This window comes from Macaca mulatta, chromosome 12 (genome assembly GCF_049350105.2).
Source record: "Macaca mulatta isolate MMU2019108-1 chromosome 12, T2T-MMU8v2.0, whole genome shotgun sequence".
Classification (NCBI taxonomy): domain Eukaryota; kingdom Metazoa; phylum Chordata; class Mammalia; order Primates; family Cercopithecidae; genus Macaca; species Macaca mulatta.
Window position 1 is genome coordinate 135,084,188 of NC_133417.1, and position 13,104 is coordinate 135,097,291.

The 13,104-nt window shown below is 36.6% G+C and overlaps 1 protein-coding gene across 50 annotated transcripts in view; it reads right to left on the reverse strand.

Moving 5' to 3' along the window:
* The window catches only part of TRIP12 (thyroid hormone receptor interactor 12), a 154,478-nt gene that overhangs the window by 48,528 nt on the left and 92,846 nt on the right, over positions 1-13,104 (reverse strand). For all 50 annotated transcript variants that reach the window (XM_077957735.1, XM_077957733.1, XM_077957734.1 and 47 more), the window contains 3 exons: positions 11,602-11,685; positions 10,035-10,130; positions 1,496-1,644 (listed from right to left, as the gene is read on the reverse strand). In XM_077957735.1, the coding sequence (XP_077813861.1) occupies positions 1,496-1,644; positions 10,035-10,130; positions 11,602-11,685 (329 nt within the window). The remainder of the gene's footprint in view (positions 1-1,495; positions 1,645-10,034; positions 10,131-11,601; positions 11,686-13,104) is intronic.

Genomic DNA, 13,104 nt, shown 5'->3' on the forward strand with positions numbered 1-13,104 from the left:
ACAGAAGCCAGCTATTGAACAAATCAGCAATCTGAGAATGGACATTAACACAGGCAAAATCTGAAAGTTGAAAGGTTAATAATATTGCTATTACGAAACACACAGAAAGCAACATGTACAACTTTTACTAGAATGGAAATGATAAAATTTGAACACTGGCTTTTATTATCTGCATCTGGGTGGCAGGTGAAGAAATTGTTCTATCCTTTATCAAACTCTGCCAGAGCTGAGCCATCCAAATAAGAACAAGCAGAATAAGAATCATCACCTTGCATTTCACAGGCTTTTCTTTACTCAGCTCTATCACCAAAACTCAAGCTATCTCCATAATTTGTTCAAACAGGACAATATGATGTAATAACCACAGCTTTACTGCATATACAAAAAAGATTTACATGGTATTTAATTGTAATTTCCAAAAAAAAACATGCTACAATGTCATCATGTTTATGTTTGTCTTTTGGTAGCGTTTGATTTAGACTCAAATTTTAATCTTACATTATAGCCAATTTATTTAACTTTGAACAAAGAAATTATCAATCCACTATTTAAACACTGTATTGTGCTAAGGTGCCTACATTTGATAATAGCAATTTTTCTTCCTATTGTTTTCATATTTAAAAGTTTAAGGAATCAAGCTGTTAATAAATTTCTCATATCAAAATATCAACTCATAATTGTGTTGAAAAGGCACTAAGAAGATTTTTTAAAGTCTTTATTTCTTTTTCTTAGACAGAGTTTCACTCCTGTTACCCAGGCTGGAGTACAGTGGCACGATATTGGCTCACTGCAAGAGATTAGAGCGATTCTCTGCCTTCCAGGTTCAAGTGACTGTCCTGCCTCAGACTCCTGAGTAGCTGGGATTTACAGGCACCTGCCACCATGCCCAGTAAATTTTTTCTATTTTAAGTAGAGACAGGGTTTCACCATGTTGGCCAGCCTGGTCTCGAACTCCTGACCTCAGATGATCGACCTATCTCGGCCTCCCAAAGTACTAGGATTACAGGCATGAGCCACCGTGTCTGGCCAACATAAAAGCTTTTAAACTGAAAAGATCCACATATATACCATATGGCTTGAGTAGTATTCCCATGTAGACACGTACTAAATATGAAACCTTTCTGGCCCTCCGACACAACCCAAAGTGAGCTTCCCCGGCCCATTGCTCCATGGATCACCAGGCTAAAAGAAAAAGCACGTATATTTTACATGGCAGGAGTTAAGGTTACTGATGAGGCGAACAATTTAAAACCAGTCATTTAAGTATCAAGAATTGGGTGACTATTCATCAAAAAATGACTTAGAAAATTTGCTACCTCATTAGCAACTGCTCACAGTATCTATAAGCATGAAATAAAAGCACCAAGTCATATACTCGTCTCTTAACTCTATCATGTTTTAAAAATTAATACTGACAATAATCATACATTCAGTAAAAAATCAGCAGATTTCTGCAGACAAATGAGGTAAAATGAGGGGAAAACACTATGCTTACCAAAGCTGGAACAACACTCTTGACAGGAAACCCTCCCAGTGTCTCCTCATTTCCCATGACCAGCAACTGACACATCTCAATAACTGCCTGAAGCTGTTGACTTTCATCACTGGCTTGCAATCCTTGTAGTAGCTGCTGGGCCTTAGAACCTTTAGAGAAAAAAATAATTATTATCTTTAAACACTTAAGAAAATTATTACTAGGTATAAGGTGTGACTCGCAATGTAACTGGTTGCTTATCTTCTTTGGATCCTAACAGGTCTATACCAGGGTCAAGGCACACTGCTAATACACTGAAGGAAGAATTAAATTAGTTGAATCTGCTCTGCCTTATCATGCTTTCACAGTTATGTATTTCTGACTTCTTAATTGAAAAGTTGACTGGTTTCACAGCAAAAAAACAAAAAATAATATCCATAAGACCAGTATAAACTGATAGCTTTAACATGATCTGTTTTAAGGAAATATAAATCGTGAGCAAAGGTTTGCTACAATAATAAAAACCTGTTAAACAATGATGCCCATACTTCAAAGGAAACGTTATACACCTCCAAATATCCGTTCCAGAATAAATAGAATCCAATTAACAGTGAAAGGGCAAGGAAATAAAAAACAGACACAACAACGTATCTAACAAAAAAGGGAACGAAAAGAATATTCTGTAAAACTACACACACACACACACACACACACACACACACACACAATTATAAACCCTTACAACCTCTTTCATTTCCTGCACAGATGATGGCTATCAGAATGTTTCTACTTTTAAGACTTAATTCCATTACTCCAACAATTGAAAAATGTGAATACTCAACAACCACAAAGAAATAAGTTGTCATTAAGCTGAACAATACACTCCAAAATAAAGTCTACAGGCTGGGTTCAGTGGCTCATGCCTGTAATCCAAGCACTTTGGGAGGCCAAGGCAGGTGAATCACTTGAAGTCAGGAGTTCGACACCAACCTGGCCAACATGGTGAAACCCCGTCTCTACTGAAAATACAAAAATTAGCCTGGCACAGTGGTGTGCACCTGTAGTCCCAGATACGCAGGAGGCTGAGGCAGGAGAATTGCTTGAACCCGAGGCAGAGGCTGCAGTGAGCCGAGATGATGCCACTGCACTCCAGACTGGGCGACAGACAAAGACTTCATCTCAAAAATGATTAATTAATTATTTTAAAAAAATTAAGTCTATGAATGTGTTTCATTTTTCATGGACACTTTCCTACTTGAAACCACAATTAATTAAATTAACACACTTAACCAATGTTTTATGATGTTACTTTTAAAGCCCCTTCACTTCTTACACCTTTTCAAGTTATTCTTTTCATACTGGACTTTTCCAGTCCTATATCATTAAGTATTGAAATGTGTAGAAATGGGATATATGTCTGGAAGCTGTCAATGAATGTGAAATTCTCATAAAAACTAAAGCTAATAATTTCAATTGACATTATTTGTCAATTGGGGGGCATATACCTCTCAAAGGGGCACATGGCAATCCACGGAAGTTGTTTTATGGTTTAAGATTGTGGCTACTGCATTCTATAGCTATCGCTGCCTACCTACCTTTACCATAATTAAAATTCATCCAAAAATACACCAGAAGAAAAGTTGGGGGAAATACAATTTAACAATTTTAAACTAAATAATATCAATTCCAGTGAGAGTAGGTTTATCACTTCTGTGTTGACATAATGTAGAAGGAAAAACAAAATGATAGAAAAACAGTGAAAATAAATGAATCCTCTGCTGATTCTAAAAGGATTAAACTTTAAAAGGATTAAACAGTTCACATCAAGTATGGCCTAATAGCACAACCCCCTAAGAGAAAGAACTGACATGTATGTGACTAGATGGAGGTCTTATAACCATGTGGGTTGACAACTGTTAAGGACATGGATCTTATACAGCACAATCAAAATTATCATCAATACCAATAAACATCTGGGATGTACCTAAAAATAACTTACACTAAACTGAAGATAACAACAAAAAGCCAAAACCATTACCAAAACCTACTTTATCTTCTGATCTATGAAGAGAAACCAACTCTTAGAGTAGTGGATTTTGAATTTAGAATCATTTTATACTCTTAAAAACTACTGAGGGACCACAAAGCACTTTTGTTTATGTGGGTTGTATTTATTGATAATTTTAAAATATGTTAATTGAAATACAAAAATTTTAAATATTTGCCAGTTAACTCATTATACATTAATATAAACAATTTTGATTTTAAAAGACCTTATTTTCCAAACCAGGTGGCACGGTCTCAGCTTACTGAAACCTCCGTCTCCTGGGTTCCAGCGATTCTCCTGCCTCAGCCTCCCAAGCAGCTGGGATTAGAGGCACAGGCCACCACGCGTGGCTAATTTTTTTGTATTTTTAGTAGAGCTGGGGTTTCACCATCATGGCCAGGCTGGTATTGAACTCCTGACCTCAGGCAATCTGCCCACCTTGGCCTCCCAAAGTGCTGGGATTACAGACATGAGCCACCGTGCCCGGCCCAAACACTGTATTTTCAATATGAATTTGGTTGCTAATGTAGAACTCATGGATACAGAAGCATAACTGTATTTATTCTTTAAATCCATGAATAAGTGGACCCACACAGTTCAAACTCATGTTGTTCAAGAGTCAACTGTAAATGGAAAAGATTGGCCTTACTGTGTTCCAAAGATTATTAAAAAGACATGTCTTGGGAGTAAAGACCTAATTAAATTAACTTTGGTTCAGTAAGGGCATCTTAGATAAAAACTGAATTATATTTACTTGGAGTATGTGGCAGTGAAAAACACAATGACTGCTAGTATCACTCAGTGCCACTCCTTCATGCTTAAGATCCCACCAGTTTTACCCATTACAGCTTATGAACCATCAGTTCAAACATCAAAGAAACAGAAGGAAAAATCTTAGTAACTATTATTAGTTTTGACCTTATAGAACTCATTTAAGGGTCTCTCACGAACCAAGAGTCCACAGATCATACTTTGAGAACCGTTATTGTCGATCAGGGTTTGGCAGGCAAACGTTTTCTCTCAAGGGCCAGATAGTAATTATTTTGGGCTTTACAGGCATATGGTCTCTACTGCAACTACTCAACTCTGGCACTGTAGCTGGAAAGTATCCACAGAAAGTAAGACTAATACAAACAAATGAACATGACTATATTCCAATAAAACATTATGGACACTGAAATTTGATCTGCATTTAATTTTCACATCAGAAAATATGACTCTTTTAAAATGTTTTCAGCCACGTAAAAATATAAAATCCACTCTTAAGAGTATACAGGCAGTATAATGCAAATTCATTGGTTTATTATAGCATACCTTATACAAAAATTAGCCGGGCGGGGTGGTGTGCACCTGCAGTCCCAGATACGCGGGAGGCTGAGGCACAAGAGTCACTTGTTTGCAGTGAGCCAAGATCATGTCACTGCACTCCAGCCTGGATGACAAGAGTGAGACTCCGTCTCAAAAAAAACAAAAACAAAACAAACAAAAAGAACTGATAGAGGGGAGAGTAAGAAGTTTTGCTAAGACAGAAGAAAATCTTGTACTGTTTGAGATTGATAAAGTATTAATTTAAGGTATGCTATAACAAACGAGTGAATTTGCATTATACTCCCTAGGGTACCACTAAAATAAATATACGAAGATATATAACTAAAAAAAAAGTTAGAAACAATGAATTTTGGTAAAAAATCAAAAGCTTGATACCATACTGCAGTCATACCCACGACTGGTGGAAATGCAAAATGGTACAATCCCAAATTGGAGGAGTTTGCAACACCTACCAAAACATCGTATGCATTTACACTCATTTAAGCAGCAATCCTCCTTCTATAAATCTATCCAAAAGATAATGCTTGAAAAAAATAGGAAAGCTACATTTCACTGAAGGCTAGCCAATAGAAAAAAAACTGAAAATAACTCAAATGTGCAACAGGGGACTATATAAATAAACTATGTATACCCACACAATGGAGTAACATGGCAGCTTTACAAAGGCGTATCAGTTGAACATGCAACACGCATGTGGCAGCTGTGAAGAGTGAACACCAAAATACAGTATCAAAAGCTAAGTAAAGTGTATAAAGTTTGCTACTCTTAACTGAGAAAGGAAGTCCCATGGACAATATAGATATTTATGGATTTTTTAAAGTAAATAACAGAAGGACAAGCCTAAAATTTAAAAGATTATTTATGTGAGAGGAAGAAGCAGGGGAAATGGAAAGCAAAAGATGATAAGATTTTTCTAAATATATCTTGTTTGTAGATTTGACTTTTACAACTGTGTAAATATTATATAATTATAAAAGCAAAATACACATTTTAAAAAGCAGTCCCTAAAAATCAGAAGCAAAATGAAGTAAATGAACCAATCCAACCTGCTGGCATAAAGAAAGAGATGGATTATTTCAAATGACTTTAAAACACACTAATTTTAACACAAAGTAAAAAATATCCCAGGAACAGAAAGAACTGTAAAATAATCTTTTTGACTTTTTTAATAATAATACTTTCAGTAGCAACTTGAAATCTTGTACTGTGGATAAAGTAAACGAGTCACTATGTTATAATTATTGGGCATTAGGACACTCAGCATTGGAGAAAGGAGATATAACATGAATGAAGTCAAATAAACACTCTGTATACCTAAACATGAATTGGTGGTATCATACCAACTTTTAAAAGAGTCTAGAAATAATGGTCAACCCAGAAGAAATGAATATGGCAGACTGTGGTCTCTAAATACAAAATAAACCAACGCTCTATGGGGAAATGAACAATTTCAGGTATGGGGAGTGTATCAGTCCATTCTCACACGTCTACGAAGAAATATCCAAGACTGGGTAACTTATAAAGAAAATAGGTTTAATTGACTCACAGTTTGGCGTGGCTGGGGAGGAAACTTACAATCAGTGGAAGGTACTTCCTCATAGGGCAGCAGAAGAAAGAATAAGTGCCAACAGGGGAAATGCCAAATCCTTATAAAACCATCAGATCTAGTGAGAACTCACTAGCAGGAGAATAGCATGGGAGAAATCACCCTCATGATTCAACTACTTCCCACTGGGTCCATCCCAGTGGGGACTGTAGGGATTGCAATCCAAGATGAGATTTGGGTGGGTACACAGCCATACCATAGCAGGAAGAAAAAATAAGTCAACTGAGTTTGGCACATCTTATCATACCAGAAAATAAGAAGGCTATCAAAAATTACTAAGGTTATGGCCGAAAGATTCAGAAGCCAAACTCAAAAAGATCCCATCATCCAATGCTGGGACAATTCAAGTATCAATGAAAATCACTGAAATGTCTAATACACATCTCAACCCACTGCTTACAATCACACTTAAAAACAAACATGTTAAAAAGCAAAACAAAAATACAACAATGGTACCTTTGGAGGATATAAAAATCACTCCTTTTATTAACCAGTAAAGAGTGAAAAATAATTTTTCCTGTATCAACTATTGTCCTGGGCAATCAAACAGAAGGTGAGAAGAAGATATCCTTTATATATTTCTACTAAATTATTAATACTTTCTTTACTTCTCATAAATGAAAAGAGATTATTAGGTCTAAAATACTACTATTTTGTAACCCCTGTTACATAGGTACTTAGTTTCAACAGCTTGTTAAAAGACAGACACTATGTACTTTCTAAGAACACACTATGACTTTTCAATAGGCTTTGTTTACCAAGAAAAGATGATAAAGGCTCTAAACTCAATGTGAAGAGGTCTCTAGATCCAACAACCAGTTTGCAAGAAACACACTTATGATATTGAGACAATGAAACTTCGACATCTATTGGCTATCTATTATTAAGAAATTGCTGGTTTATTTTTTAAATGTGATAATGTGACTGTGTGTTTTGAGGAGCATTATCTTGAACCACATGATGAAATGTTTATAGATTAAAATTAGGTGTCACTTAACAAATGGGATATGTTCTGAGAAATGCGTTGTTAGCCTATTTTGTCATGCAAACATCATAGAGTATACTTAAACCAAGATGGTACAGAGTTTAGCCCCTTGCTCCTAGGCTAGAAACCTGTACGACATGTTACTTTACTGAATACTATAGGCAGTTGTAATGAGTATTTGTATATGTTACTATATCTACACATAGAAGAGGTACAATAAAAATATGATATAAAAGATTAAAAAATGGTACTTCTGTATAGGGCATTTACCATGAATGGAGCTTACCAGGAATGGAAGTTTCTCTGGGCGAGTGGGTGGTGAGTGAATGTGAAAGCCTAGATTATACACTACTATAAATTCTATAAACTGTATATATATGTATACTAAATTTATAAGAAATATCTTAAAGAAATTAACCGGTCAGGCACTGTGGCTCACGCCTGTAATCCGAGCACTTTGGGATGCTGAGGTGGGAAGATCACAAGACCAGGAGATCGAGAACATCCTGGCTAACAGAGTGAAACCCCGTCTCTACTAAAAATACAAAAAATTAGCCAGGCATGGTGGCGGGTGCCTGTAGTCCCAGCTACTCGGGAGGCTGAGGCAGGAGAATTGCTTGAACCTGGGAGGAGGCGGTAACAGTGAGCTGAGACTGCACCACTGCACTCCAGCCTAGGCGACAGAGCAACACTCCGTCTCAAAAAAAAAAAAAAGAAAGAAAAAAGCAATTAAGCTTCCTGTAACTTTTTACTTTCATAAACTTTTTTTAACTTTGACTATTTTGTAGTATTAACTAGCTTAAAACACAAACACAATGTACAGCTGTATAAAAACATTTTCTTTCTTTATATCCATATAAGCTTTTTCCTATTTTGAAAATTCATTTTTCTTTAGTTATTAAACAGTTTTTTAAAACATTTAGACACAAACATGACCATTAACCTAGGCCTGCACAGGGTGAAGATCATCAATATCATTATGTTCTACCTCCACATCTTATGTCCCACTGGAGGTCTTCAGGGGCGATGATAGGCATGAAGCTGTCATCTCCTATGGCAACAATGCTTTCTTCTGGAATACCTACTACTAAGGTTTACAGTTAATGTTCTTCTTTAGTATGTAGAAGGAGTACATTCTAAACCAAGCTTGTTCAATGCGTGGCCCAGGATGGCTTTGAATGCAGCCCAACAAAAATTCGTAAAGTTTCTTAAAATATTATAAGATTTTTTTGCGACTTTTTTTAAGCTCATCAGCTATTATTAGTGTTATTATAATTAGTGTTACTATATTTTATGTGTGGCCCAAGACAATTCTTCTTCCAATGTGACCCAGGGAAGCAAAAAGACTGGACACCTCTGGCTTTAAATGATCAAAGTATGGTTTAAAAATGTGTACTGTATATTAGATAGATGATGGGAATTTTTCAACTCCATTATAACCTTGTGGGACTGATGTAGCGTGTGCGATCTGTTGTTGAATGAAACATCATTATGCAGCACATGACTGTATATAATGCCTGGGATTCATTTCAAACTAATATGGGAAGAAGGATGTGAATGAGGCTACAGATAAAGATTAGATATGAAGTAGGCACCGTTGAAGCTGGGCCATGGGCACAAAGGTGTGGCATTGTTTTTGACTCTGGCTCTAGTTTACGGTTTACATTAAGTTCATGTGTAAAGGTTGATGTTAAATACAGGTTTCAGATATCTCAAAATCAATACCCTTAGGGACCCCCTGCAACAGTTTTTTTTTTTTTCCCCTTTCCAGGCTTCTCCCCAGTGATAAATAAAATCAAATTTCTCTTAAAAAAACAAACAAAAATCTTAAGAAACTACCTGACTGCAATGTATAAATCGTATTTTGATCCCAATTCAAGGAAACAGGCCAGGCACAGTGGCTCATGCCTGTAATCTCAGCACTTTGGGAGGCCAAGGTGGGTGGATTCCCTGAGGTCAGGAGTTCGAGATCAGCCATCCAACACAGTGAAACCCCATCTCTACTAAAAATACAAAAATTAGCCGGGCTTGGTGGTACACACCTGTAATCCCAGCTACTCAGGAGGCTGAGGCGGGAGGATTGTTTGGACCCGAGAGGTGGAAGTTGCAGTAAGCTGAGATCGCGCCACTGCACTCCAGCCTGGATGACAGAGCAAGATTCCGTCTCAAAAAAAAAAAAAACTTTTTAAAAAAGTACACATGAGAACCTTATGTCTAAATATTTAAAGCTATAAAAAAATCAGCTAGCAAACTGTTTAATGTTTTATCCTCTCACCTTGACAAATACATCATTACGACAAACTCAAGATTCAAATCTATGCAAAACATGCCATCAGGTGCCATAATTACCAATGCAATTGTTTGAGATTCTTTATTCTTATTTTGTTCAAACAAACAGAATCAATCTCGCTATAAAATCTGGGTAATACTGCAATGAAAATTGTACTTAAGGTGTGAATGTGCACAAGCCTTCTTTTTAAAAATGGGTTAAAGATGATGAAAAACTTCTTAATACTTCGATCAATAGGTTACAAGTAAAAACAGCAGTTGGCTAATTATTGAGAGGTTTCAGGGAAGGAACATTTTTACTTACTAGCTCCGCTTCCAATTGTTCTATGGAAAAGCTGTGACATCCGAGGACCAAGAGGACCAAACAGGTGAGGGGGAAGACCCCTTGCCTCTAACAAAGCTAGAGAGAAAAGAAGGGCAGAGTGAACAACTAAGATGACTTCATGCAACTGATCTATCTGAAAATTTCAAGTAACTGATTCATCTCACTTAACTGATTCAGTCAATGTTACTTTGCTTTCTGAACTATTAAGAGAAGCTGCAAACTTTCAAGACCACCCTAATATATTAAATCAGTGCCAACAGGAATGTGTAAAATATTTCAAGAAAAACCTAAGGTAAGTATTTTGATTATTTTGAAGAGCTAATATGTTAAGCACCCTTGCTCTGTTTTCTGTATGACATTATTTCCCAATCAGTTGTTGGTCATCAGATCCTATAAAACCATATGAAAACAGTATATGATTTTTATTAGTTCCAAAATGTGAAAACAAAACAAAATAGGCCAGGCATAGTGTCTCAAACCTGTAATCCCAGCACTCTGGGAGGCCGAGATGGATCACCTGAGGTCAGGAGTTCAAGACCAGCCTGGCCAACATGATGAAAGCCCGTCTCTACTAAAAATACAAAAATTAGCCAGGCGCAGTGGCGGGGACCTGTAATCCTAGCTACTCAGGAGACTGAAGCAGGAGAATGGTTTGAACGCGGGAGGCGGAGTTCGCAGTGAGCTGAGATCGTGCCATTGCACTCTAGCCTGGAATGCAAAGTAAGACCCGGTCTCAAAACAATCAAACAAAAACTCTGTGTTCCTGAGAGTCCAAGTCCTAGAGATACTTGTATGTTCCCTCAGGAACTTAAAAGCAATCAAAAATGATTTATAAATAAGACTTTTATTGTAAGCCTCACACTGAGATCTGTTATAAATCAATTGAGATAAAAATATATACCCATCCATACATAATATTAGGCTGCTTTTGTAAAAGCATTTGTTAACATTTAAAAAAACTACAATTTGTATATACACTATACATTCCTTTTGAAACAGGATCAAGAAGATAAAAAACCATGGCAAACACCTTATTAAAACCCATTTATGCTGCAGGTTGCAATTTTTTAAATTTTTGCATGAGTGAAAAGTCAGACCTTGGCAACGGCCTTGAGCAGTAGGATATCAATAACTCCCACATCCTTAGCGTTCCAATAATGGAACACTAGGCCTAAGTGGGTTAAATGCATTCATAATGCTACTGGACTCCAGACGAAAATATATTAAGGTACCCGTTTTTCAAGATTTTTAACTTATTTATTACTGAAACCAGCTATACATGCAACCACAATAAAGAAAAAAACATTTAAACAAAAATAAATATGTAAGGCTTTATCTAGTTAAACAGTAAACACCTAGAGGCAGATAGCTCATCTTCTAATTCCAAATCATGAAATTGCTACTAAGAAGTTTTTTTGTTTTTTTTCTTGGAGGTACAGGTACTGCTAGATTATGGTCAAATGAATTTAAATTAATTTCAATAAAGTATGGTATTAACAGGTAGCTCATGGTAATGGTTTCTTGTAGGCTCAATAACTGTTTTTACCTTGCAAACGTCCCATCTCGGAATCATCTGATTCACTCTCCCCAGAGGTGGTCATGCCAACAGCCCCTGCAACAGAACTAGAGGCTTGGGGTGGAGGGGAAAGATGAGGGTTAGGAGAGGAGCACTTAAACACATTATGTCTGGCTTATCTTAGAAAAACCAAAGTTTTGTGGACTACAATGAATAAAGGCAATTAAACTTGTCTAGCCACAGTATACTCAGCTGTTCTTCTAGACTTTATCCTGTAGCTTTCAGCAACGAAAGGAGAACTCAACTATTTTAGTATTAAAAAGATTGTATTTTTATGCTTGTTTTTCATTTATACATGGCTTTTGACAAATTTATTGTGCCTTTGAAACTGTTCTTTAATTAAGATGTCCTGAATCCCTCTCTGAAAGTCAATAAAGAACATAGTGCTAAAACAATTGTGATTATTTAACAGATGGCCAATTAGTAACAAAAATAATAAAAAGGCAAAATTGACATTTGGGGGAAATGTTGTATGTAGATGTCTGCCTTCTAAGTCTGCTTCATTCCCGGACTACAGTCTTGATACAATCATTTATCTGTTTTCATTAACTTCAAGAGTGCAAAAAGATATTACAACTAACAGATGACTGCTATGAAGTATGAAGGAGGCTGGATATGGTGGCTCACACCTGTAATACCAACACTTTGCGGGTCAAGGCAGAAGGATCATTTAAGCTCAGGGGTTCAAGGCCAGCCTGGGTAACATAGTGCAACTTGTAGTCCCAGCTACTGAGTTGGGCATGCCTGTGTTGAGAGCACTGCTTGGGCCCAGGAGGTAGGGGCCGCAGTGTGCCATGATCATGCCACCGCACTCCAGCCTAAGCGGCAGGGCCAGACTCTATCTAAAAACAAAAAGTATGAAAGACAGGGCAATAAAGTGTCAAAACTAGTGTAAAATGAAGAGTTAAAACTCAGGATACTATGAATCGAAATGCTAACCTGACCAACAATGACAAAAAACCAGTCTGAGCTAATGGAGACAGAGTCTATTATGAATCTGAACAGGAAGTAAAACCATAGTCCTACAAAACTAGCAGTTAATTGTGCCTCTAGGTGTCTGCTGAGGTCAAAGGGGGTTCTTTTTGTTTGTTTTCTGGGTCTTTTTCTTTTTTTAACCCAGATGATTGATCTACATAAGCTCTTCCACAATACCTTAAGCCCTATATACTGAACAGATTGTGACAGAATGCAAGCCAGGAAGAATATTTTTGTCATAATTGTTAAAGAGGCATGTGTGAATAACATATGTGAATTTAAAGAGCTTGTCTGAAGAAAAAGATGCCAAAATACCAGCCACCGACTGTATTTTCATATTACCATTCTCTTCACATACCATTAAGTATTTTCTATGTAACTTCATTAATGGGATTAAAAAAAAATTCTTAGAAAAACTTATGGTTTAGAACAGGGTCAGCAAAATATGGCCCAAAGGCCGAATCCAGTCCACCACATGGTTTGGTAAATAAAAGTTTT